The sequence below is a fragment of the Rhinolophus sinicus genome, chromosome 13 (genome assembly GCF_057876585.1).
Source record: "Rhinolophus sinicus isolate RSI-liver-muscle chromosome 13, RSI-T2T, whole genome shotgun sequence".
In the NCBI taxonomy this organism is placed as follows: domain Eukaryota; kingdom Metazoa; phylum Chordata; class Mammalia; order Chiroptera; family Rhinolophidae; genus Rhinolophus; species Rhinolophus sinicus.
This window is the reverse complement of record NC_142513.1, coordinates 55,509,808-55,536,994: the sequence shown is the minus strand read 5'-3', so window position 1 is coordinate 55,536,994 and position 27,187 is coordinate 55,509,808. Positions and strand designations below refer to the sequence as shown.

Sequence of the window (27,187 nt, the reverse complement as noted above, 5' to 3'; positions counted from 1 at the left end):
CCTTAAATGCCTATCAGCTTAAAATAGACTGCTATAGATAAAGAATGATATACGTAAACCTCACAGTAACCACAAACCAAAAACCTGCAAAAGATATACAAAGAACAAAGAGAAAGGAACCTAAACAAAACACACACACAGCAAACCATAAGGGAAGAGGTCAAGAGAAGAAGAAAGGCACAGAGGGCAACTATAAAAACAGCCTAAAAACAACAAAAAAACCCCCAACACACAACTCTGGAGGCAGATCTCATCCACCAGCTCCTCAATAACTTCCAAGGCCCCCAGCTTAGGATAGAAGCCAACAAGCTTTTCTTTCTGGAGGTTACACATTGGCGCCTTAACCCAGTCTGAACGTATCATCCCCACTCCTAGAAAGCTTTTTAAGCCAAGCCAGGTAGGAGGCGATAACAAGCCAGCAGTTTTTAGGAGGTGGCTTGGGGGGGTCCGGCCTAGGGGATCAGAAGGAATCCAGGGCCTGTCAGCTGGACCTGTGTTTGAATCCCCACTTCAGTTCTTCAAGGTGAGACCTTATGCAAGTGACTTCAATATCCCAAGGCCTCGGTTTCCTCATTTGTCACCTGGAAATAACAATCCCTTTAAAATAAAAATAAGCCTGCAGTTTTTGACGTGATTGGTTCTCTATTCTTGGAGAAGCCCTTAGATTCTCCAAAAACAATGAGGGCTCATTACTTCCCAACCAAAGAGGCAGCCTCCAGGAAATGACGAGAGGGGCCTAGAGTATACACGGAAAAACAGTTTGTCCTCCCTCTCCACCAAGGGCCATTTCATTTCTCAGCTTTTCTCTAAACCCCCAGGTCCAGGCACCTCCCACTTGGCCCCACCTCTGCCTCCTAGCATCGCTGATCACCAAAAGGCACCTCACTGGCTTCCATCTCAAAAAACATCCAAACCAATACATACATGGTTCATGCCAAAGGGTTTTGTTTTTCGTTTTAATTTAAGAGCCTATAGTGTTGAAGCTCCAGAATTTGGAAGGTCATTCTTGGCCGCTTCTGCCAGGCCCAGCAGTGAGCACCTGGAGACAGGAGCTGGTGTTTACATGTAAGGCGGAGGAATCCAGCTTTCCCATAGATCATTCAGCGGCAGTTGTCGAAAAGGCAAGTGTGAGCCCGCAGTTCCAGTTCAAAGGTTCAGAGGCCACACAGCTGCTAGGTGGCCAGTCCCGTTTAGTCACCAGTCTGGCCCATGAGGACACTGTGGAGGGGAGAGATAAAGCAGACCCACCCTTCTGGCAAACAGGACAGAGAAAAGGAAAAGGAAAGTCAACAAAGGAAGTGAAATCAAGGAGGAGTAGGCAGGGTGAGTGCTCCATTCAGGCTCCTCTCAGCATGGTCTCCCCAGGGGCCCCCTCTTTCCTGCAGCAGCCATCGCGTCTTCCTCACAGCCAGGGTCACAGAGCACCCAGGCCCGGGGGTCCTCGGGAATGGGGTACCCTGCAGCTCTGGTTCCTTCTCAGGAACCTGAAGAATCTGAAAATAGGAGTGTGTCGGGAAAGGCTAGAGTTTTCATCCAGAGCAACGGTGCAGACAATTAACAGGCAGATACACAAACCCTGCAGAAAGACAGAAAAGAAAAGAGGAGATAAAAAACGCCTTTGAAAGAGAACAGGGCCCCAAAGGTACTACGAGTGGAATTTAGCAGAAGTATCGACCCTGAAGAAACAGTGAAATGGGCATCTGTCACCCTGAGAAGGCAGCCCAAGTCCTGTGTCCAGAAGCCCCCTGTCCCACACCTATGGAGGGGCCTCCGCACAGCACACTCCTTGGCCCCGTGGGTTTCCAGTCCAGCCTGGCCTACATCAACTTCAAACACAGTCCCTGTTGCTGTTCTTTTTCAGCCAACCAAATCACCACTCATTTAAATTACCACAGTGATATTTTAAAATTAGATTTCTAGGACAACAATGTAAGAATTATGACAAGGCAGAGAAACACACAAAGGATGTTACTAACCAAAGGCTGCCTAGTGCTTTCTTTTTCCTTTAGAGGAGGAGAAACTATTTTATATGTACACACACACACACACACACACGCACGCATGCACACGCACACACAGATTTTTCCCTGATATTCAAAATTCTTTGTGAGCTAGCCATGCCTAATTCCACTGAACCCTTTTTGAGAAAGGGGAAAAAATGGAGTGACAACTGTGTATATTTCCACTAGGGGCTGACCAGCTCTAAGCGCCCTCGCTTTGAACTTTCACACAGCCATCACCAACATAGCGCCAGAACTTGACCAAGCCCAAAAGACCACCAAAGGGTCAGACGTCTAGAACGTCACAGATCCAGAAGAGTAGCATGTCAGATCCTAAATATACAGATGGATATCCTTCAGGCTTTTTTCAGGTTCTTGATAACTTCTGATCACGTTTACTTTTGTCAACAGCTGATTTCAAATTATCACTTTTTAAACCAACATGGTTCTACCCTTTGCCCCTTAGCAAAGCAATAGCCCGCTTGAGGAGAAAGAAGGAATGACAGTGTAAAGGGGCATCCAAGAGGTGGGAGACGTGACTCTCTTGCAGTGACATTCTGAGTAGATGTTCGACACACACAAATGTGCCAGGGTTTCATAAATAATGTTTGTTTTGGTTTCAACACCTCGGACAAGACGGCTTCCAGATCCTTCACACCCCAGGCTGCAGCTGACCAACTTTCCACAGGACGTCAACATGCTGGAAAACAGGCTTTACCTAAAAAAGCAAAAAAAAAAAAAGGAAGAGCAAGTCAGTGCCTTCTGGCAGAGCCCCACACCCACGCTGAGCCCGCCCTAATAGTCTCCCTCCTGTGGGCCACATTCCCCAACCACAGGGCCTTTGAACATGCTGCTGCCTGGAAGGCACACTCCACTCCTCCAGGCAACTCCTTCCCTTCCCTCAGCTCCCAGGTTAGGATCCTATCCGAGCTCCGCTTGCAGGGCCACCCGTCCACAACCTCTTTTTCCCTTGTATCCCTCCGTCCTAGCACTCCTCCAGTTGTTTACAATGGGTCTCAGCAAAATTTGTCTGTAACAGTCCACAGAAGTATTTTCAATTCAACCTGCTGCTGTAGGGTGAAAGCACATGTATGTAGGCAGGAAACTAAGTAAGTCAGTTCCGCTTAGTAGTAAATTTCCATTGCCACGCAAATTCCTGTTCCCATAAGCTCCCTCCTCATCGATGTAAAACCCAGATAGTCTTCATGCACACGCTACCATACCTGAGAACCCCCAGAATGCCAACATTGCTTTTCAGAGAGACAGAAATGCCTCGTGAGATGCCCACTTTTAACAAATAAGCTCCGCACTCTGCAAGGAAAGAGGGCTGGCAGAGCCTTTTTCAGACTGGTATGGGGATGAGCCCGGATGCTGTTTCAGGCTCAGGTAGAATGCTCCAGAATCCGCGGGGAGCCCGCAGGTAATCAGGTCCCCCTCCGATTCCTTCCAGGCCGTGGACGCTCATGATATCCACTGCCTCCACACTGGCCACACACTGACGCTCTGAACAGCATCGCTCCTCCTCCTCAGAAGATGAGGAAGCATGGGGTGGGCAACCACTCACAAAGGCACTGCCCTGAGTGTGTTTAGCAGCTGCCAGAGGGCATTCATGGGAACACTGAGCAGGGCAAGTCTGTTGTCTCCTACTCCCAGCCCAGCTTCCAGGGTCTCCTTGCTGTGAACAGCCATCAAATGCCCTTTGTTCCAAAGACAAGATGCCAGGCATGGCCCCCAGCATTGCAGCAGAAATTTCATCAGTTTCTAATTAAATTCCCACAGGAAACGCTATCCACAAGAGGGTGGGGGGCAGGCCATTCTAGAACATGCCTGCACCCCCACAGGCCACATCTTTTCCAAACCTAAGAAGCAGAGGAACAGAGCCGTCCCTCTTGGGGGAGGCAGGGCTGGCAGAGCAGCATGTTCTCCCAGCAGCAAACCTTTGAGCTGCATGTGTCACAGCTGCCAGTGCCGCCTACCAGAAAAACGGGAGGAAGAGCGGCATCTGCCTCGCCTTGGGGGACGCCCAGAGGGTGTCACAAAAGTCTCCTGCAATAAACCAGGGATGCATAGAAGCCCAAAACAGCAGCCACAATTGCACGTGAGGCCGACCAAGCTCAAAACACATGCAACCAGGATTCAAACGCCTTTTCAAATACGGAATCATTTCAAAGCTCCAGGCTTCTCTGCACTCCGTTTAACCATCATTTCTGTCTTCTAATTAGCCTTTTTAAGTACAGACTAGGAATGTCATTTCTACAGACGTTTTCTCCCCTTTCCCCCACATCTGGCCCTACACATTGGAGGTCTTACCTCATGGATTATAACATCCCAGTTGCATGGGAGCCTAAAAAGAGGGCTGTCCGCAGAAGCCTCGCCCTGCCTGGCTGATGTATGCCGGATCCATGCTGCAAACGTTATCAGAACCACAAGCATTCATAGTAAGCGCCAGCTTTTTGCTTTACTGCCCTGACACCAAAAACATGATTTTCCTCTTTGCGCTCACTCAGAAAATGACCCAAGGACACGATCCAGCCGCATCTGATTTAAATGTACTGTTTCCCAGAGGGAACCAAAAAATGTAGTTGAGCTATGTCTAAACAGAAAAGACAAGCGCCTGTGAAAAGATTGTCACATGCAGCCAGACAAGTTCTCAAAAACGCTAAACCAAACATGAAATTGGCCCTAAAGTCCTTGTTCTTTTTTAACGTATTGACCTGAAAAGTTGTTCGTGAGATGTTGTTCAGGTGGAAAATGTTCCAAAACAGCTTGTGTCACATGGTCCTATTTCTGTACAAAGGAAAATTCCACATATGTACTCACACACACTCTAGTGGTTATCGTGAACTAGTGAGATTACAGGTCATGTTCCCTTTTTCTATTCTGTAATTTCTATACCATATATTACACCTGTAATAAGGAAAGCTCTCTAAATCGTCAGTCGTCTTTGAGCCTGAAGGCTGGAATGGTCTTGGTCTAGTGATTCACCTCCAAGTTCACTCACATCCTGATATTATTTTGACCATGAACAGCACAAACTTCTAACATGAGCTATGTGAAGTCCAGTTCTCCCCAGAAGGCCAGCGCCCGGCGATGACAGGGAAAGCCTGTGGGAGGTAGCTGAAGTAGATAAAGTTGCAGAGTGAACACTTAGTCCAAGGAAGAAGGCTGAAAATGAATGAGCTTAATATTCAATAGACATTAGGAAAAAAAGAACAGAACACACTCAAAGAAAGCTTAAGGGAGAGAAGCAGAAATCAATTGAAATTAAAAATGATAATGATAATAAAGAGGATCAAAGAAGCCAAAGTTAGTTCTTTGTGTAGACTAATAAAACTTCCAGCAAGATGGATCAAGAAAAAAGAGAAAAGGGAAACATAATCAATATTAAAGATGAAAAGACTATGACTACACACGTTACAAAGATTTAAAAAGCTGACACTAAGAGAATGTTGTGAACCATTTTAGGACAATACGTTTGAAAACTTAAGATGACATGGACAAAATCCCAGGAAAATACAACCCATCAAAACTGACCAAGAAGAAATCAATACTAGATAGTCCTATAATTGTTCAAAGAATTGAACATCAATAGTTTTTTGAAATCCTTGCACAAAGGAAGCATCAAGCCAGTTTTGGCACATTCTATTAAACATTCAGGAAACAAATAATTCTAATCTGACACAAACTATTTCAAAGAAAAGGAAAATAAGGAACACACCCCATCTTGTTTTTTGAGGCTAGTCAAACTTTCACCAAAGCCTGACAAGGATATTACAAAGTAGGAAAATGACAAACCAATCTTAGTTGCTAAGAGAAACAAGACAGTCCTGAACAAAATAATCAGCACGCTGAATGCAGCAATGCTTATAAAAAGATAATATGACCATGAACAAGCTTGTTTTATCTCAGGAACTCAAAGTTGGTTTAATATTAGAAAAATCAATGAATATAATTTCACCACCTTAACAGATTAAAGGAAAAACTATGATCTTCTCAACAGAGCTGGAAAAAGCATTCAATAAAATTTGACATTAGCAAACTAGGAATAGAGGGAAACTTCCTGAGAAAAAAAAAATTCTACAAAACCCTACAGCAAACAGTTCTCTAAGTGGTCGATACAGCAAGCCCTACAAGATCAAAAAGTCCAAATATGAGGACAAAAAGGAAAAAAGAGAGATAAAATGTTGAAGGACTTGGCGAAAGGGGATCTCTTATTAGTCTCGGATGATATACCTACATAGAAAAGCCCCCAAATCCCTATTTATACTACTAGAATTATTAAGAGTTTAGCAAGGTTGCGGGATTTCAAAACATCAATATTCTTAAAAAATCAATTGCATTTTTAGAGATCATGAAAAAAAGTGACAAAGTATGTTTTTAAAAAGATATCAGAAAAAGAAAAAAAAGATATCAGAGACAAGGTCTTGAATCACATGATGGCGGCTTGTGAAGCTATTCCCAAAGGGACAACAGAGAGAAGCTGGAATCCCTGGGAGCAGAAACCAGGCATGGAAGCTGACCTGCAGGACACGGGGTTCATTATGGCGGATGACCTGGGGTGGAAGACTAAGACAAGTGGATTTGCGGGGTCCTGAATGCGGGGGGACGAGAGACACAGAGGGGCCTCGGGGGTCTCATGTGATTCCCCTATTAAAAATGACCGCGTGTGGAAGACTTCCAGCCCTTGTGAGCCAGAGATGGAGTCCTTGCCTGTTATCAAAGTGGCCGAGGAAAACGTTCCAGAGCGTGCTCTAAGAACTGGCTTCTCACCTGCTTTTGCCCTTGCGAGTGACCAGGGAGCAAAATCAGACTTTCATAAACAAACGTATTATCTGTTACCTTAACACCTACCAGGTGGTTCAACGTATTCGTTTGCCTTTGGCAACAAAATCACTATTTCGAAGAGATATCGGCACCCCCATTTTCACTGCAGCACTATTCACAATAGCCATGACATGGAAACAAACTGTCATCGAGAGTTGAATGGATAAAGAAAATGTGGTAAAAAAAAAAAAAAAAAGAAAAAGAAAATGTGGTGTGTATACCTAAACACAATGAAATATTACTCTGCCATGAGAAAGAAGGAAAACTTTGAGGGCATTTGCCCTAAATGAATTAAGTCAGACTGAAAAGAAAAATACTGTATGGTCTCACATATGTGGAATCTAAAAAGACTGAACTCATAGATAAAGTAATCAGGTTTGTGGTTACCAGGGGTGGGGGTTTGAGGGTGGGGGCATGGGGTAAAGAGGGTCAAAACGTACAAACTCCCAGTTATGACATAAATAAGAACTGAAGATGTAATGAACAATATGCTGACTATAGTTAAGTGTTGTATGGTGTATTTGAAAGTTGTGAAGAGAGTAGATCCTAAAAGTTATCATAAGGAAAAACATTTTTCATAGCTACATGAGATAATGAATGTTAACTAAACTTATTGTGGTGATCATTTCACAATATATGTATGTCAAGTTATTACGCTGTACACCTTAAACTTATATAGTAATGTAGGTCAATTATATCTCAATCAAGCTGAAAATTTTTTTTCAAAAATGCATTTGCCTTTGGTGGTGAGTTTCATAACAAGCAGCAATGCCGATACAGCACTAATTGTCAGCCTACCAAAGGAACGTGCCCCATTACTTGAAGAATTGAAACTAGTTGTGGAAGTTGTATAATCTGACAGTGGTTTCAATAGAGTCTTCATTATACCAGACACAATATTAATCCAGCAGTCTTTAGACAACAGTAATACTTGTATCCAAGTGTTCAAGAAAGAGCCAATGGATAGAGTTTCCGGACAGGCTGATGGTTATATCTCTTTGTTGAGGGTCTTTTCTTATTTAGTGAGATGTGAGTCTACCGCAAAGTGGTTCAATGTATCGCAGTTCCCAAGGAGGTATTTTGGTCACCAAATATGGATGAAATTCTATTCAGTGGCTCAGAATCAAAACAGTACGTTGATCCACTTAAGCCATCAAGTGCTCTATCACACAACACCCCCAGGCCTGTGAGACGCAGCAAACCCCTTTTATTGTGATGAAGAGGACATCATTTTCTTCATGTCACGTTATATTTCTGTGCCCTGAATGCGACTCAGATAAAATAGCTTAGCAATAAAATCAGTACAATCGCGAACTTGCTTGCGTGTATGTCATCTTGCAGGATGGATGAATATTACTAATTGTTTTGATTCTTTTTGAAGGGTGCTGCTCTTCACCAAAAATGCAAATTACAGCTAATGATTTTGTCCCCCATTCTGCTATCTATAGCAAATATGTGCTTTCATGTTTTTTGTCTTCTTTATAAAATGTAGGTGTGATTCACTAACAAACTCTGTTTGCAATATCGGTAATATATGTAAATATGATAATACAGCCATTTTTCCCCCAGACATGGGTATAAATAAAATAGTATTGTTACAGCATATGTATCTCAAAACATAAAATACCTGGGCATATATCTAACCAAAATATATAATACATTTTTGGAGAAATTTTTGAAAGAACTGAAGGATATTTTTGAAGATATCTAAAAAACGGGAAGTCACTTCATGTTCATACACTGGAAAAGTCAACATAAAGGGGCTGATTCTCCCTAAATTGACGGACAGAGTCCATGCATTTCTAATGAAAATCCCATGTACTATTTTGCTGAATCTGACTACTGATTTACATAGAAAGACGAAGGGCTGTGCTGGAACAGAACGAGTCAGGGAGGTGTGGAAAACCTGCCTTCCCAGCTATGGAAAAGCTGTGCGCGATGGGCAATCTTACGTGGCAGCTTGACTGGGTCACACGGTGCCCAGATTATTTGGTCAAACACTGTTCTGGGCATGCCTGTGGGGCATGAGATTTGGATGAGATTAACAATTATATCAGTAGCCTGTGAAGCAGACTGCCCTCCCCAAGGTGGGTGGGCCTCACCTAATCCGTGGGAGGTCTGAACAGAACAACAAGCTGAGTAAGGGAGAATTCGCTCTTTTTGCCTCTTTTTGAGCCGGGACATTGGTCTTCTCCTGCCCTGGGACTAGAACTTAGACCATCGGCTCTCCTGGTTCTCAGGCCTTCAGATGTGGACCTTTCCAATAACTCACTTTCTGTGTATTGATATGCATCCTATTGGTCCGTTTCTCTGGAGAGCCTGGTAGGGGGTGGGGGGAAGCTCAGGATTGGGTCCAGCCTGGATTTGCGTCTCAACTTTGCAATTAATAACTGGGACCTTGGGCAAGAAACATCCCGTCTCTGGGCCGCCGAGCCCTCATCTCTACGTTCACTTCCAGCCCTCACACAGAATCCCACATATCTGAAGTCCATCCCAAAAGGATGTAAAAACCACACTACACTCCTGAAGTCCCAACACCATTCTGACTTTCCTACAGGTTACCTTGAGGAAACGCACCTGGCTTGGGAGATCATCAGTAAATTCCATCCAAGGAGCAACCCTGATTCCCACCCCATGTTCTCAGGAATCAATTGAAAACAAGCGAAAGAGAAGGGTCCATTTGTGTGCACAGTGCATGGCAGATGAGGTTGCCTGGCCCAGATCCCCACAGCCAGGGCCTAAGAGACTCCTTGTCTGAAACGCAACCCTCCTTTTCCTCCTGTAAGCTGACTTCTCAGCGTTCACATGAAGGAAAAGTAGGGACTAACCATTTCTCTGCAAGGATCTCCCTGCTGGCTTTTTGGGTGTTGTGTGCTCTGGGAAGAAATCAGAGCATTTCCCCCCAAGGTCAAACACGTGGCCAAAGTTCAAAAATCCACACCTGGCCTCGTGGGGTTTTCCGAGGTGAACCGCCCCAGCACCCCAAGCCCCGGAGCCCAGGAGGAGCTGCCCTCCCCACCCGTACCTGTATTTGATGTCAAATACTGTGGAGTCCTCATCTTCCTCATCCTCTTCATTCAGCGGGGCCATTTCCACTCGCTCAGCAGGAGTGGTGATGATGTCATACTTCCGGGTCTTCTTCAACCTCTTTCCCGACCTGGAAGAAGCACATTCCTGAGAACCCCACAATCTCCACTGAGGCAAGCCACGCTGTCGCGTCCAGCGCAACACGGGCAGTGAGGGTGCGACAAAGGGCGGCTTTGGGTTAAGTTTTTAAGAAAGAAACATACAGAGACTTAATGCAGTTAAATCTCAGAAGGCCAGGGGTCTCACAGTTCTGAAAGACTGGAGCCCAGATTTGAGCCAACTAGAGGTTTTCATTGATAAGTATACAAGGGAGTAGCAGTGTTTCTGGCACAGTCTGTGAGACTCACTTATCACATTATAGAAACAACCCAAACCAATTATGTTGATCTTCAAACAGCTGAAGCAGAAAGTCCTTGAGGTGAGGTATGCAACTCTTTTAAGGGACATATATAACATGCTGAAATTGTTTCACAGAGCTGAGCAGAGAGAGCTTACTCTTATCACTCTCAAGACTTTTCTCCCAATTAGATGAGAGGGAAAAGTCAGAGCTAGCAGCCATTGTTCCCAGGCAAGGGGAAAGGGAGACAAGGGAAGTGATACCCAAATGCAGCATTTTTAAAAAGCAAAATGAATGCCAAGAAAATACACGATGAGCAAAGATCAAATGTTCAGTGAGCACAGGACCCAGCCCTTCGCTTCCACAGGCATGACGCACAGCGTCCCCTCGGCCCACACCCGCTCGCCCTCGTCCTGGCCCTGTTGGGTTGGATGGTCACCGCTCCAAGCACTGCCCTGTGGCTGACCAGGTGGCATCTGGGTCAGGGCCTGGCCACTCTCGACCTGTGTGGTCATGGGAAAGTGGTTCATCTCCGTAAGCCTGTCTCCTCATAAATAAAACGGGATGAGAATAACATTTGTCCCTCACAGGCGAGGGAGGAAGACATGAGACGGTGCATTTAACAAGCCTACCCACTGGAGGCTCTCGGCAAAAGTGTCAGTCAGCAAAAAAATAAGCAAATAGAAATGCTCTAGCCTCTGTCGTATACGCAGGACTTGTAAAAATGAGTCAATATTGTATCCATCACGAGGATTTATGAGGCTACTGAGTTATATCACTAAGCTTTTACCTCTGAAATAATAAAGGCCACCGTGGGCCATGGGGAAAGTGCTGAGACAAGCCTTGGTCTCCGGTGTCAGCTTCCATGAAGGATGTGACATTTCTCAGGGCATGGCTGAGCGTCCACGATGCCGTCAGCATGCTATTACTAGGACTACCGATGCTCTTCGCGTTTTTTTTCTCCACTGTCTTGAACTCTTTCCCAAATGCTTTGTCTTCTCTGGTGTCCCTCCTTTTTAAGTATGCTTGGTGCTGTCTATGGGAAACCAGCCAACCCCCCCAAAAATCATAAATGGGGCACTGAAGAATCATGTTCTCTAAACATTCTTCCTGAAGACTGGAAGCCGGAACAGGGGGGAGCTCATGTCAAAGACACATGTGAGAGCCCTTGGTTCTTGGCACACAGAGACTTTTTCATAAGTTTGCAAAACAATGATAACACAAACTCACTTTCAAAGTCTCCTAGCAAGTTTCTTAGTAACATCAACTTACTCTTGTCTTATCTAGTATGATTTACCAAGAATGTCACTTGTGGAAGTGTCATTCATGTAGAAAATACACATATTTATCTGCACCTTTGGCGTACAGCAACCTGTCCTACCTCTAGTACCTGCCCCTCGTCGTTCTTTGGGGAGAGACTTTGGGAGATAGGAAGAAACCAGCTATAAAGCCTGATCATTGCCAAGTGTCATCACAGAGCAATTTGTCCCCCCTGCTTTCATCACTGGTGTACACACACACACTCACACACACACACACACACACACACTCACACACAAACACAGGCACTGGTGGGAGACTGCTCAGATTTCGCACACGGGATGAAGCGTGGTGCCAACGCCAACCCTAGTGGTAGGCGATAAGAGGGGCATAGCCAGTCACCTCAGTGGCCCTGGGACAACAGTATTTTGGAAGCAGGTTTTGTGCGGGGATGTAAACGCTAACCTTATAGACACCGTTGGTCCCACATTCTCACCAACAACAGAGTCTTGTTTTCTCTCCATCTGCTCCAAAAGAGTAAAATAAACCCTTGCATCCAGCCCTAGATGATTTATAAGCCCTGACCGATGCCATCTCCAATACCAGATAGGGGACATTTAAGCCCAGCAACGGCTCCACATGCCCCCAGGAGCCCCATACAAAGCCACAAGGAAAAGCACCCATCCCCGCGTCCTCAAGTGAGTCAAACTCCCCCACCACGCAGACACACACCCCACACCTTTCTCAGGAAAACAGCCCATAACTGCACCCGCATGATTCACAGCTGCTCGGAGGGAGCCTCTGCCTGGCATTGCAGAGCAGTGGGAGCTGCCCTTCTGCTAACCGTACTGTGTGCCGGGGCCACGCTTCCCCAACACGCATCTGGAACAAGCATCTGGAACATCAGAAAAGGAGAAGTCCGTGAACCCAAGGGCGTAGAAAGCTCCCGTGAATGCCCGAAGAGAGAGAGGGACTAAGGTCCAAACCTCCTAGGAAGCCAGCCTTCCTTGACATCTACAAAGCTACTCTCTTTCTCAGCAAAGCCAGTGTGAGCCGGCTTTTCTGTCACACACGACCTAAAGAAATCTAAGTGCCACAGGGTCTCCAAGGAACGGCAGCGGCAGGCGCAGCACCGCCGTGTAATAAACACCATCTGGGGGTTTTTCCACATGTTAATAGTAAACCTTCCACATTAAGTTTCCCATCTCCTCAAGCCCTTTAAAACCCTCGACGTCTTCCCTGCTCTCCGAACAAAGAACCAAACATATAAAAGTACCTCAGTGACGATATCAACATTTTGCTCAGGGAGACCTGTGCGCAGGTTTTCTCCAAGGAGACAAACATCCTGCTGGCTGCACTCACAGCCCTGTCCACGGGCACAGCGGCCTGAGGAAAAGGCAAAGCCTGCGTGGCCATCTGAGTCTCTCCAGGGGACAGTGGGTCACCCTTGTGGACAGAGTCCTCACCTCACTCACAGATGCACACAGCTTGCGGGAGAAACACCGGGTTCTAGACAGAGCCCAGGTTTAGAGTCAGGCTTGGGTTCATAAGCCAGTATTTCCAAATACAGGCCCATTCCCTCAGCTGTACAGAAGGGGAGGAGGGGGGACCAAGCAGGAGAGCAGCTTTCCAACACTGATGGGCACAGCACTTCCTGCCAAAGAAAAAGGAGAGTCAGGAAACAAAGAAGAGAAAAGCTATTTCGGGCCCGTAATCAACAGCACGGCCCCCTTGCCGCAATTTTTCTTTCCTGGAACAAGGGCCCATTAATCCAAGTAGCTTCAACAAAGAGAGGGCAAGAGGCGGCTTTAAGTAAACATCCATGTGGAGCTTCACAGGAACAGGCACAACCAGAGACATTCTAGAAGAGACAAAGGGTCCTTCCACGGGAGCCGAAACACACATCTCTAACAAGACAGAGGAGGCATTCAAAATCCGTTTACTCTGAAATGCAATCCTAAAGCCGGAGGGCTTGTCTACTCCAAGGCCCTTTCGGCAGCCGGTGAGCAGCCAGCTCCCGGTGGACAGTGGCCACACGGCTCACACAAACACGGAGGCTGAGGGCGCCGGGCTCAGCTGACCAATGGGGAGAGAGGCCTCCTTCCCTGCCCTCCCCATGAGAGAAACAAGGCAAAACAAGCCCGAAAGGGTGAGTTTGTTGTCGTAAGTCCAGTGTGGCGTGTGACGGCACACCATAGGGGGCACATCCCGAGATGGTGGCTCATATCTCAGCCCTGCAGTCCTTCGTCCATGTGCCTCTGGGCAAATCACTCACCCTTAACCTGAATTTCGTGTCCGCTTCTCCTGCTTGCCGGGTTAGCAGGGACGCTGGTGATAGAGCCTCATGTACCTCCCACCCTGTGCACTCCATGGGGCCACAGCTTCCCGTTTCCCCTGACTCGGCCCTCCCCGGACACCCAGCCAGGCCAGGACTCCCCTTCTTCAGACTCCTGTCATCTCCATCCCCAGGGCAGCGTCGAGGGGGGACTCGGAAACACACACGGCCCTCCTGCACCATCGCCCCACTGGCATGGCCTCCGTGCCGGGCACTGCATACATGGTCTCATCACAGCCTTCAGCCAGTGGGCATTATGGAGGCAAGGAAACAGAACCGGGAGACAGAGCATCACCTGCCAAGTAAGCAGAACTGAAATCCTGATCTATCAGACTCCCGAGCTCTTCACACTCCGACCAGGAGGCGGGAATCTCACCTCGGACATCTGGTATCCCCACGCCCTCGGAGCGGCTCGCAGCAGAAACCTCTCATGCACTACAAGTTCTTTTGGTTGCCAGCCACCTCTGGCTCCAACAAGGATGAATGTGTCAACAAAAGGAGGGCACACGGCACTTCTGACTAGAAAGTTCCAACCTCCATAACGATGTCAAGTCTCCTAAATTAATCCACAAGTTTAATGAAATCCCGTAAAATACTGACAGATTTTTGTTGGGGAATCTAAACAAGTTGATTCCAAATTCAGAGAAGGGTGGGGAAAGGCAGCAAGAATAGCCAGGAGAATTCTGGGAAAGAGGAGTAATGAAGGGAAGCGGATCCTAATTAGTGTTTGCCTAAGGCTGGACGTTGGGAGGGAGATGGGGGGGGGGTGACTGCTGGGCTCAGGGTTTCTTTCTGGGGTGATGAAAATCTTCTGAAATTGAATGGGTTGATGACGCATAACTCTGCAAATGTACTGAAAACCATGAATTGGACATTTTAAATGGGCAGATTGTATGGTATGTGAATTATATCTGAATATAAAGCTATTATAAAAATAAGGAAGAGTATATGTTTCTACACGTACGTGTATATATTACTTTCATTTCTATACTTATAAAATCTCTCTGGAAAGAGTCACAACAAATTGGCAGTATCCAGAGAAGGAAGCCGGCAGCTGAGGGGTGAGGGTTGGTTACTACACACTTTGGCTGCTCAGGAATTGCGAATCCTGTGAACATATAACCTATTTTTAAAACAAACAAACAAATAAAATTCAAGGTAAGTAATTCTAATAAAGTTTTAAATGGACTAACTGTGAGACAGACCTGCCTCTCGGGAAGGAGACCCTTCTCCTGGGCCTCCCGGTTCTGCCCAGAGACTGCTGGTCACTGCCTCGGTGTGGCTTTGCCTCTGCCCATCTGGGGACCTCAGGAGCCAAACGCAGCCCCTCAAACCTCCCCTCCACCTTCACCAGTTTCATTTCTAAGCCCACTAAGTAGCTCAAGACCAGCTTCCTGCCAAAACCACACTGCTTGTTACAAAGAGTATGTGTTACCTACCTTTGACATTTAGAAAAATTAATACAGAAAATGAAAATGAAGTGTGGGGGAGGGACAGCACCAGGCAGCTGCTGTGATTAGATGGGAGTCTGCGGGCTGCCTCAAGACCCAGTAAATCTCGCATCCTCTGAGGACACACGGTTCCCACTTGTAACCTCTGAGCCCCACCCTGCACATTCTTCCTCGGGACATAAGGCATCACAGCCTGCCCGAGACAGCCAAGGAAGCTTAAAGACAGAAAGAACACGACTCCAGACCCACTTTCCAGCCTCCCCCGGTAGGGAAGCTGGTGTGTCCCCTGGGCTTAGCTGGCAAAGCCACCACTGCCTACCGCCAAGGCAGGCGGCCAGGGTACCATTCCCAAGTACCAGCCTTCATGCCCTGGGCAGGGTCCCTGCGTCCACTCAACACCCTCCTACTAGAGCAGTGTAAACAAGCCACATGAATCTCGTCTCCCTCCGCTCCAGACAGGCGACTTGAGACCAACACTCAGTTACATGAGACACCAGCATTTCCCTCTAGTGCAGCTAGAGCTGCAACAGCCCAGCTCCAACGTGGCTCTGGCCAAGCCTAACTGAACACACGGGTCCCCAGAGCCTTCCAGATGCACCCCACAGGTAGCCAGTCTTGGGGCTGTCCTGGGGCTCCCCCTGTCCCTCCCCACCACACCGGGGCCCAGTACCAGCAGCAGTCAAGCCAGTGACTCAATGCACCACATCAAAAGCTCAAACACCCCAGAGCCCCACAAGCATAGAAAACCAGGGGAGCAGGCCGGGTGGGACAAAGACATTAGAACCAGCGTGGGCGATAGTTGACCATGTGGCAGCCATCGCTCTGTCTTTGAGTCAAGGAGACACAACATGTGACTGGCGCTCGCAGACCCAGAGAGTGGGCAGCAGCCATGCAGCCCCCGCCCATACGGCCCCATGGAACAGAAGCCCTGTATCTCCAGGTGGTCCCATCTGTCATGGAAAGCAAGACATCTAGATTTTGATACAAAGACTCTCAACTTTTAACTGTTCTCAACTACCTCAGTTGTTAAAAAAGCACCGTGCAGATCGAAACAAAACCAAAAAAACCTTATCGACCTCCGACTCAGTTCCCTGGACATGGTTTGGTCATGAGTGACAGTGAATAATTCAGCTAAAAGTCATGAGCCCAGAGAGAATGACAGACAGCTTCACCCGCGGTCTCCCTGATATCTGTTCCCCAGCAGTTCGATCACGATCATGGGGTACCGGCCATGATTTACACAACCCAGCTCCTTCCCTCCCCTCTGGGGCGCTGTCCCCTCAGGATTAACAACGGCGTCCTACACTGATTGATTCCGACGCCTGCATCTGGCACACTACACAGTGTGCCCGTGGGGCTTATGCTTCATATAGGGTCACACAACACAGGCCAGGTGACCACGAAGGGCTCAGTTACAATTCTGAGGGCTTTTCTTCATAACACGACAGCGTTTCGCCTCCATCTGCTCCCCGCCCGTGTTTCTCTTTCCCTCTCTCAATGCCCAGGGGACAGACCCAGCTCTCATTCTTCCAAGACAAAATAAGTGTGCCCTGGGTTTGACCTGTGTGAGGAGCCATGAAACATGGCAACAGCAGATGCCCCAAGACCTGTTCCTCCAGCTCTCAAGTGTGTTTGCCAAGGGCAGGGTCCACTCCGTTTTGATGGGAGGTGCCAGCAGAGGGAAGTGAGGCTTAAAGCAAGGAAGGCAGCCTCTAGGGGCAGCTGCAGTGTTTCAAGGGCAGCGGCAAGATGACCAAGAAGGACTCATGGGTGGACCTAGAGGACCCAATGTAGCCTGGAAACTCTGTGCTTTGAGACACGCATCAGAAGTGACCCTTTCATCATCCCCTTGTCCCTGTCACATGGTAGGGGAAGCGTGGGAACGTCAGTCCTTGCCATCACTGCCCCCACTACATCCATCACTCAGCCAATACTCATTAAGCATCTAATATAGGTCAGCATTTCTAAAGCAGCCCTTTGATCATTTCACTCCTGAATTCAAATTTTCCATTTGCTCCGCTGACCCACTACAAACCCCAAAATCCTCCAGCTGGAACTCGAGTCTTTCAAAACCTGGCTGCGACAGGGAACATTGGATGGGAAGTCAGACTCCGGCCTTGAGCCAGACACTTCATCACTCTGTACCTTGGTTTACTTATCTGTGAAATGGGCACTCCCACAGCGCCCCTGTCAGAGGAATGAGGAAACATGGGTAAAATGCTTAGCGCAGAGCCTGGTACACAGTAAGGGCTTAATAAATAGTGGCTGCTATTGTTACTGACATTATCAAGATTCCAAGAGATCAATTTTGCAAACCCGACCCACAGCCTCACCGGCTTGGCCCACTGGGTCCTGGAAGAACCTCTTCCTCCTCCAACCCTCTCAAGTCCTGATCCTCCTCCTGCCTTCCCAGGCCACTCTGTCCCCGGTCAAAGCCCAGGGCCTTCTTGCTGCAACTTTCCCAGGCTGGCTTTTAACACCTCACTCCTCTATTGGATCAGATTGCTTCCGATGTGCCAAGTAGCAGCATCCAAGGGCATCACCCGACCTCCCAGGTTGAACGGGAAGCTCCTTTGCCTCTGTGTTCACCACGGCACCCTCTGTGCTCACAGTAGGTCTCATTAAATACACTGGGAAGAGCCAGCCATCCAGCCATGTTTTCTCCTGGGACATGGCTGGGTGTAGGAGAGACCCCGCTGGACCAGCTCAAAACCCAACCCGCCACATCGTAAGAGTCCCAGAAAGGACCGAGCTGAGCCTCAGAACCCTGGGCTTAAATGCTGCTTTCTCCTACAAACTCACTGGGTGAGCTAACAAACCTTTCCCACTTCTGGGGCTCAGTTTCCTCACTTGGACCATGGGTGGAGGGAAGAAAGTCAGGGGAGCTCTGAACGCGAGGAAATCCCACACCCGAGAGGTTACAAGGCCCTCGGGCTGTTTGCCACAGCCCCTCCTCTGCTCCACACCTGCCAATGAGGGTGGATTTCCTCCTCCCTCTGTGCCCAGGAAAATAAATATCACGTCTGGATCCCTGGCAGATCGCCCTTAGATTAAATACAGCATTTTAAAGTGCAACCATGGCAATGTGATTCTAAATTCATGGTCCCAGAAATCCCCTTTGCAAATGGTTAGAATCAAAACACCAGCCATAAAACTAAAATACCAGACACAAACCACGAAGCCTTCTCTGCTTAAATCCGGGAGGGATTCCCTCCCATGACACAGTGCCAGATACCGGAATGCTATGCAGACACCGACACTAGGTTTCCCCCTCCTCTCCCTGGATGTGCCTCGTGTCTCAAGGAGGACCTACATTTGCAAAGTCCCTGATCGCAATGGGCACGTGGGCATAAGAGGGTCCAGGTAAAGCCAGATAAGGCTGAGGGCTCAGGGTTACAATAAAAAGGGATTTTCCTCCCTTTCCAAGTTGACAGAAGGAATCAGTGCCGGTCCTGAGTCCTCACAGGCCTGTCGGTAAGGGCAGCCATGAGGCACCTCCTCCACCTGGGAATTCAGTAGTCAGGGCCCTACGCATCCAGGAGGCTCAGGCAGGCTACTGAGTCACCAGTTTCATTTCTAACACGGCTCAGAAGCTGACACACCTTCCCAAGCAGTTTGGCCATATGGCTGTATCCTCATTTACAAGCAAAAGGTTGGGTATAAATTGCATCCGTTTTGTTAAATACAGGAGGACATCTGGCTGCTTCGAGGGGAGCCCAGGACTTGGGTGACTCCATCTCCCTCTGACCATCCCAGCGCCCCTGGAAGGAAGCGTGTACTAATTAGTGATGGGAAACGGATGCCCAGGAAGGTTCCGTAACCGGCCCACATCAGCTGACCCTCAGGCTGAGCGGCTGGCACTCCCAGCGCGTCCCCAGCTCGGCTCTGCTGACATGTTGGGACGGCCTTGGGAAGGGGCCGACCGCCTGGCAGGGTGTTCAGCAGCGAGCGGCCCCAGTCTCTGAACACACGATGCCAGGATTCTCCTCCCCAAGTCATGACACGTCAAAAATGTCCCCGCACACTGTGAAATGATCCCAAGGGGGCCGATTCCTGCCCATCTGAGAAGCAGTGAAGGGACCTTGTTCTTCCCATGAGCCGTGACGTTTTTGTAACCTGGTAGAGAGCTACGTCAAGGGCAAGCTCTCTACTTCTTTTTTTAAAATTCTGGATTTTTGCTGTATTTGATTTATTTAACACCTTTCACTGTGACACATAAAATTAAACAAGGGGGGAATTGGATGAAGGGGGTCAAAAGGTACACACTTCCACCTGTCAGACAATTAAGTACTGGGGATGGAAGGTACAACATGATGACCACAGCTTACAGTGCTGTATGGTGTATTTGAAAGTTGCTAGGAGTAAATTCCGAAGGTTCTCATCCCAAAAATCTTTCTTTTTTGTAGCTATAGGAGACGATGAATGTTCACTAAACTTATTTCACAATATATGTAAGTCAAGTCATTCTGCTGTATGCCTTACACTTATACAGTGTTACATGTCAATTATAGCTCAGTAAACCTGAAGAAAAGGAAAATCCACTAAAAATGTTAAAGTAAATTAAGATGAGTATGTTTCACTTAACCTAGTTTTTCCCCCAATTCAAAACTTTGGTCGAATAATCAAAAAAGACCTCACAATGTCAAACAAACACCACAGTCATAAAAAGACACCGGCCCTTGTAACCCTGCCTCTGCCCAACGCTCCAACTTATTAAATTAATATTGATATAGTAATGAGCCATAACTAAGAACATTTCAGAACAGTTAACATTCCCTAAATCCTACAAGGATTAAGCTTTTCTATTTCTCTTAACTTTTATTCTTTTTACAAATGTCAGTACACAGACAATGGGAAATCTGGGAATTCCAGGCTAAGCAGGAAAGTTTTTGTTCCTTTTTAAAGATCTGGTTGAATAGATTAACTAAGCTTCTCCGGACCCAACATCTCAGGACATGGCAGCATGTACCTTTGCTACTGATGCAAGTGTGACAGCTGGGTGATGTCACATCTCCTAGAATTCATCTTCCTCCCCACCCCCCAGGAAGCACCAAAACCAACCCTCCTTTCAGATAAAAGGATTTTATAGAGTTTTTGAAATAAGAGGTGGCTGGGCATGCAGCCAACCGAAATCCGGGAGGAAGGTGGCCTGGACAGGGGAGCTGGGGGACTCGCCAGGACGGGGACAGGATCCCGAGGAGGAAAAGAACGTCGTGGTTTCAGGTGGCAGTTTCTGACTTGTCGCCTCCTTCCTCATAAGACACCAGAGAGTAAAGCTGACCCCCACCCATCTCAGTGGGTAAAGTTAGACCTAAGAGAGCACGTGGGGCAACAGGTGCTGAGAATCATGGCCTGGGGCCCGTGTGTGTCATGCCCAAATCCTTGCAACCCCAGCAGATGCTTCCCAACATCAAATTTCCTACTTCTGAGACACAGCCTCTTCGTCGATCCCCTTTCAGCTCTCACAAGTATGTCAAGTGACACGAGGAACGGCTCCCCTGCAAGCTGGGCAGAACCGCACGTGCAGGACACACACACACCCCCTCGCCAGAGGGTTCTCTGCCTCCTAAATGCCTTTCCTTCTTTCCAATTCTGTCTCCAACCTTAAAATCGTCTTCTTTAATGATTAAAACACATGAAAAAGGTGAAAATAACTCTGCAGATGGGGACATCTGACGGATCAGTACGTATGAGAAGAGACAGCTACTCAACCTCAATACAAAATGGAGAAATGCAGAACAAAGAGATACCAAATTATACCCATTTGATTGGAAAACATTAGAAAGTCACATAATGCTAAGAATAAGATATGATGGAAGGACCTGAGGATTTGCCGGAATTGCAGGTGGGAGGATAAACTTGAGGACATCAAGAATGTGTACCCCTGGGCCCAGAAATCCCACTCCTAGAGGAACACCCCACGTGCTCTTACACGGGTCCTCAGGAAAACGTGTCCAAGGAAGAAGCTGAGTGCACAGACAGGGGGAGAAATAATAAATAAACGACCATCGTAAGGCAATTCAGACAATGTAGAAATATATCATGAATAATACATACACAATAATCACCCACAATCACATGTGCACAGATTTCTTGCATGTTCATATATGTATTTAAATGAGCTCTTACTAAACATGCTTTTCTGCAACCTGTTTCAGTGCACTGTAAGAATGACCAGAACTAACCAACGCCCCACTGTGGGATTCTTAGGTTATTTAAACCTTTTTGCTACCAAACAGAACTGCTCTGAATTTCACTGTCTCTTTGCTTCTTCTGATTAAATTAGAAGCATATATATATACACATATATACATATGTAGATATATATATATATATATATATATATATATATAAAAAACTATACATATATATGTATAGTTGTGTTTTTTGTTTTTTGTTTTTCACTACAGCATATATTCTTTGCTTTTGGTTTTAACAATTTCCTTGGATCCACATTTTTTCTGTTGACTCCTTCAGGGAAAACAGACAAACGGGTTAAGACGGCCACTTTATAAGCCATAACACTGCTCTCTTCCTGCCTCATCTGTATTGTTAAGAAAATGGAGGGCCACCATGCAAACAAATTCCTCCCTCATAGGTTTCCGGCATCACCATCTAGTCACTGGGGGCATTCTGAGAAGCATCAGCCATGGAAACCACTTAGAAGTTCAACATTCACTTGCTAAAAATACCTTTGTTAGATGCCAGCTTGTGCTGGGAGCCACAGTAGGTGTTAGAGACGTGCAGCTAAGGCCCAGCCCTATTCTTGGGGACTCTCAGCTTGGCACGGCAAAGGGACATGCTCGGTGGCACTCTGGACTCCACACAAAATCCCCGTGTGCTCTGGGAGCCCTGGGGGCCCCTGGAGGGGGCTGGGCTTCTCAGAGGAGGTGACACAGCCAGGAGCGGGCAGTGTGCTCTTGGTAGCGAAAGGGAGTCCCGTCAGAGGGTCCAAGTGGGGCAAGACATGCAGGCCCAAGGCCATGACACGTGGGAAACGCCTGGAAGTCCGGCGGGGCTGGAGGGGGAGGCCAGGCCCTGGCCACGAAGAGCCCACCTGCTGAGGAGCTCGTGCACAGGCAGCAGGATGGGGAGACCGGAGAGAGGCTGGCGGGAGCAGGGACGAGGTTGGTGGCAGAAGCACCAGCCTGCAGGCTATTGCTGAGACTCAGAGACCAGGGAGGGAGTCGGCTGGACAGAGCTGGAGGGTGGAGAAGCTGCAGTGGTGAGAGGGTTGTGGGCGCAGACGAGATAGCCTCAGGGAAACTGCGGGGTGGCATGGCTGGGGTGGACATGGTAACTGCCCGCTAAGGCGCTGGGAGAGGGAGAAGGTAAGGAGGACGCCAGCCAGAGCAGCAGGCCTTCGGGAACCTGATGAACTGAGCCTGCAGAAGACCATAGAAAGGGGGAAAGTTCCAGTAAGACCACCAAGCAGTGAGATGGGCTGGCGCTGCCCCAGCCGCAGACTTGTACAATGTTCTAGAATCGAGTGGATGACTCATACCACGCCCTGAGATGCAACTTTCTCCTCTGCCAAGGAGCACGTGGGGACGGTACCATTTAGGCCCTTGGCAGCTGTAAAATGCCGTAAGTTCCTGTCTCCCTCAGAAACCAGGGGGACAGCTGTCCACCTGGAAACTCACCCCAACAAGACCACCTTCCCAGAAATAGGAGGCAGATCAAATTCATAACAGGCTTCTCTACGAAGTTGGAACCTTCTCGCAACATGCCACACCCACGCCACTGAGGACCCACCCTGTCAGGCCTGAGGGCCGGCTCTCCCACGAAACACGTGGCTCAGGGCCCTCGCATCTGGCCGCATGCTGCCTGCTTTCCTCCCCTACTCCTAGATAATAAGGAGCAGACTGGCAAAATAGTTCAAATACCTTCTTTAAAAAGTACACCGCCTTGTGGGCTCAGCGGCCTATTTTGAGCTAAATGTTTCAGACCTCCAGTCTCAGAGCTGCTCTAGGCATTAATGTTCGCTCCAGCTGACCCATCCGGAGTCAGTGAAGGATGATGGAGTGTCCACTGAACGCCAGGCCAGTGTCGGGCACAGAGACACGGGAATGGACTGGTGATGGTGTGTGGGACGTGGGCACTATACCCAGCCACCGAGCACAGCGTGAGAAGGGCTATGGGAGGCCGGAAAGGAAGCCGCAGCCTCACGCCGTGTCCAGGAAAACGACACAGGGCAGGGGCATGGGGCCTGGGCTTCGGTGGCCACGTGCAGTCTGGGCAGGTGTGGAGCGAGAAGCTGCCTAGGAGTGGGAAAGCATAAGACAGCACCATGTCGTGTAAGAAGGGGAGCCAGTGACAGAGGGAAAGCGCAGAGGGCTAGCTGATGGCTGCAAGGTGCACTGGGGCCTGTTTGTAAGGGCCCCGCCTGCCATGTCCACATGGCTACAGGGAGCCACTGAAGCTTGTAAGCAGAGGGGCGAGGGCAGTGGGAAGACCGGGGTGAGGGGGGAGCAATTCAATTCCCACATGGAGGGGACCGGTGCAGTGAGGAAGGACGTGGCCTGAGCCAGGGAAGGCGACCATGTGGTGAACGGAGGGCCACAATTCCCCTTCCCATTTTTTCAGCACCACTGGCATTTCATCCTACAGACCCACAGGGAAACACCTTGACTCAGTCTCAAAACAGCAGCAGCAAACCTATAGGTAACTCCCCACACTGCCCTTCCACATCTGGTTTGCTGCCACAGGAGAGCAAGCCCGTGGCCCCAAACCTCCAACAGCTGATCAAACACCCAAACACACCCTGTGCACTTGGAAGGGCAGGAATTAGCAGTGGATGACCACACACACACCACACACACACATATTTCCCCACTGCCCACCTGCGTAACAGGACATATTTGCAAAAAGAGGATTTCCCAGGCATTAGGGGAGAATGTCCTCCTTGCAGCTACTGCAGCTCTCTCCATCTCACTACTCCAGGGATGCCAGACACTTGCCACTTGCTAATTTCCCAGACACTTTCTCCCTGAACTTGAGCAACCTACAAAAGCCTCTCCAAAACCCCTCCCATCCCTGGAATCTTCATTGGGGTCAGCTCAGACAGGGACATAGGACAGTCATCTGTGTCCCCGACTCACCAAAAGTCACTGAGGCCACCAAGAGTCACCAAGCACCCTGGAGCCCAGCTCCAATCGCCGACACAAAGCGCCCCTCCCACAGGCATCCTGGGGACACCCCCACACGCCAGACACTGCTGCTTTTTGAAGCACAAGGGAGGAGATGAGAAAAAGGCCGGTTGGGTGTGAGGGAGCCTCAGACAGAAGGGAGGGAGGGGTGGTCATGTGGCTAAGGTTAAAGCCACCTGGGTTCAAATTTACCTCCTCCGTGGGGATAAGCCTCTGTGCCTCGCTGGAAATCTTTTCCTCCTCTGCGAAGTGGGTATAAAAATAAATTTCGTGTAAAGTTATCAAAATTCAGAGCGCTATTGTTAATGTTGAGCAATAACAGAGTTTAAGGGCATCCAGTATTTATTTTATACGTATGTAGTTAAAAGGAGAGAAAATTCCTACCGTGTTACCAGGGAAAACCAGGCAAGCGCACCCCTGCGGGGCTGGGGAGCGAACGGCGGGGCCGGCAGGAGCGCTCGGAGGCGCCGACCCGGAGCAGAGTCGCGCACCCAGGGCATCTGTGCGCGCAGGTGGCGCGGCCGCGCGGTGACAGCAGGTCGGCGGTGCAGGTGGACCCGCGGGGGGAGGAAAGGGGCGGCCGGACTCACCTGAAGACCCGCAGTAACAGGCAGGCGATGAGGAAGGCGGTGAAGGCGCACGCCACGATCACGGCCGCCTTCAGGGTGGGCAGGTCTCGGAGCAGGTTGGAGATGCGGGTCACCAGGGCGTCGCCGCTGCTGTTGAAGCTACCGCTGCCCGCCACCGCCTCCCCGGACCCGGTCCGGGTGGTGTTCCCGGGCCCCGGGCCGGGCGGCGGGCGCTCGGGCTCGGGCCGCGGCGCCGCGGCGGACTGGGCACGGCTGGCGCGGGCAGCGGGCGCGGCCAGGAGCGCGAGCAGCAGCAGCTGCAGCAGCGGCGCGGCGTGCATGGTGCGGGCGGGCGGCGCGGGGCAGGACAGGGAGCGCGGCGGAGCCCCGGGGCCGCACCCGCGCTGAGGCCTGCACCCGCGGATCCCGCGGCCCAGGCGGCTGCGCGGTGCTTGGCAGGAAACTGCGGCGCCCGGAAGAGCCCGCGCCGCCGCCGCCGCCACCGCCGCCACCAACACGTTGCACCGAGTCATTCGACGGGCCGCGTCCCCACGTGGGCGGGGCAGGCCACCAGCCCCGGTTGCGGACTGCGCTCCGCTTCTCCGCCGCCCCAATTCTCCAGGGGACCCCCTTGAAGAAGTAATAAACGGCCAGGCTCACTCTTGTGTGGGTTCTGTGCCGTAGAGTTCACGTTTTATTTATTTCATTGAATCCTGCAAGCCCCTTAGGGGACAGGTATTTCTGTTATTCTCATTTAACAGTTGATTTAGGCCCCCGAGAGCCAGCTCTCAGCAGCCCAGATTGTGCCAGACTAAGAATCCAAGACTATGGGATTTGGGAATAAACCCCCATTTCACACATGGGGAACCTGAAGCCTCTACAGTGAAATGGGCTGCCCACTGTCTGTGCGTTGCATATATTTCCCCAATTTCCCTCTTTCTCTTGTAAAGAGTTTGTCTCATGGCTTCAACTATTCAGACATCTTTGCACCTCTGCTCATGAACTGGGTTGGGATGTGCGCCTCTGCATTCACAACTTCCCTGTGGCCGGCAGGCAGTCGGGGATTAACAGTCTCCCTCCTGGGCTGAAGTTTCAAACCCCAGGAAGTAACTGGCTTGAGGCCTCTGCTTTGCAAGATAAATGATGCGTAAGTGAGAAAAGACAATTACAGAGGGTCCAGTGTGAGGCCCAAAGGCGGGACTTGGCACTGAGGGCTTTCCTGGAGCTCTAGGAACCGTGTTCACTGAAGGCCTCGGTCCCTCCTTTCACCTAGAGGATGCATTCTGGCAGGAAACTCTCCAGTGTTGGGGAAACAGATAAACACTCGTGACAAGGACACAGTGACCTTATACAGCTCACACCGCGGCCTGCTAGAGAAAAGAGACAGACCAATAAAGACAGGAGAGTCTATTCGTGAGCTATTGTTGTCTGACAAACTACCCCAAAACTTTGCAGCTTAGAAGAGCACACATATGTATATTCTCTCACAATGTGTGTGGGTCAGAACTCTGAGCAGAGCTCCTCTGAGTTTCTCACAAGGGTGCAGTCAAGGAGCCAGCTGGGGCTGGGGTCTCCCCTGAAGCCTGGAGTGGGGAAGGACCTGCTTGCAAGCCCAGTCAGTGGTTGTTGGGCAGACTCAGCTCCTCACCGGCTGTGGGATGGAGCGCCTCAGTTCCCCAATGGTGGGCTGTTGGCCACAGGCTCTCCTCAGCTCCTTATCATGTGGGTTTTTCCGATGTGCAAGTCTAGAAGGCAAAAGAGAAAGTGCGCTAGCAAGACAGACGTCACTATTCTTCTGAAACCCAATCGCAGATGTGACATCCCAACACCTGCTATATTCTGTTAGTAAGAGGCAAGTCACAGATCTTGTCCACACTCAAGGGGATGGATGACACAAGGGTGTGAATATCAGGAGATAAGGATTATTCAGGCCATCTAGAAAGATTTCTGCCACTGTGTGTGACACATTTCGAGTTCATGGAATGAACAGTAATCAAGTTATCAGAAGTCATCACCCAGGAAGCACTACTCGAAATGCATGATGACTATTCCAGTCGCGCCAGTGGTAAGAAATTTGGACAGATCACATGATTCAAGTGGCTTCCAACTCTAAAATACCACTGTATGCTATGTCAAAAATGTCACTTTGGTACAAAGCCAGCCTATTATATAATT

The 27,187-nt window shown here is 49.0% G+C and overlaps 1 protein-coding gene across 3 annotated transcripts; it reads right to left on the bottom strand.

The window, feature by feature from the left end:
* Positions 1 to 928: 928 nt before the first annotated feature.
* FAM174B (family with sequence similarity 174 member B) lies at positions 929 to 25,560 on the bottom strand. Of its 3 annotated transcripts, XR_012491158.2 has the most exons (4): positions 25,034 to 25,560; positions 9,850 to 9,981; positions 2,627 to 2,718; positions 929 to 1,576 (listed from the first exon to the last, which is right to left on the bottom strand). XR_012491158.2 is itself a non-coding variant. In XM_074317511.2 (3 exons), the coding sequence occupies exons 1-3, from the start codon at positions 25,543 to 25,545 to the stop codon at positions 1,555 to 1,557; spliced, it is 666 nt and encodes a 221-aa protein (XP_074173612.1). In that variant the 5' UTR covers positions 25,546 to 25,560; the 3' UTR covers positions 929 to 1,554. The 3 variants fall into 3 exon arrangements, 2 of the variants coding, with proteins under 2 accessions (XP_074173612.1, XP_019582316.2); XM_074317511.2 differs by lacking the exon at positions 2,627 to 2,718; XM_019726757.3 differs by lacking the exon at positions 929 to 1,576 and having other exon boundaries at positions 1,896 to 2,718.
* Between the last annotated feature and the right edge of the window lie 1,627 nt (positions 25,561 to 27,187).

What these genes read in the sequence shown, in the direction of transcription:
- FAM174B (XM_074317511.2), bottom strand. Translation starts at nt 25,545, where the DNA reads ATGACTCGGTGCAACGTGTTGGTGGCGGCGGTGGCGGCGGCGGCGGCG. An exon ending in CTGTTACTGCGGGTCTTCAG is followed by an intron (nt 9,982 to 25,033) that starts GTGAGTCCGGCC and finishes TGCTTCTTCCAG; the next exon opens with GTCGGGAAAGAGGTTGAAGA. An exon ending in GTATTTGACATCAAATACAG is followed by an intron (nt 1,577 to 9,849) that starts GTACGGGTGGGG and finishes GTCTTTCTGCAG; the next exon opens with GGTTTGTGTATCTGCCTGTT.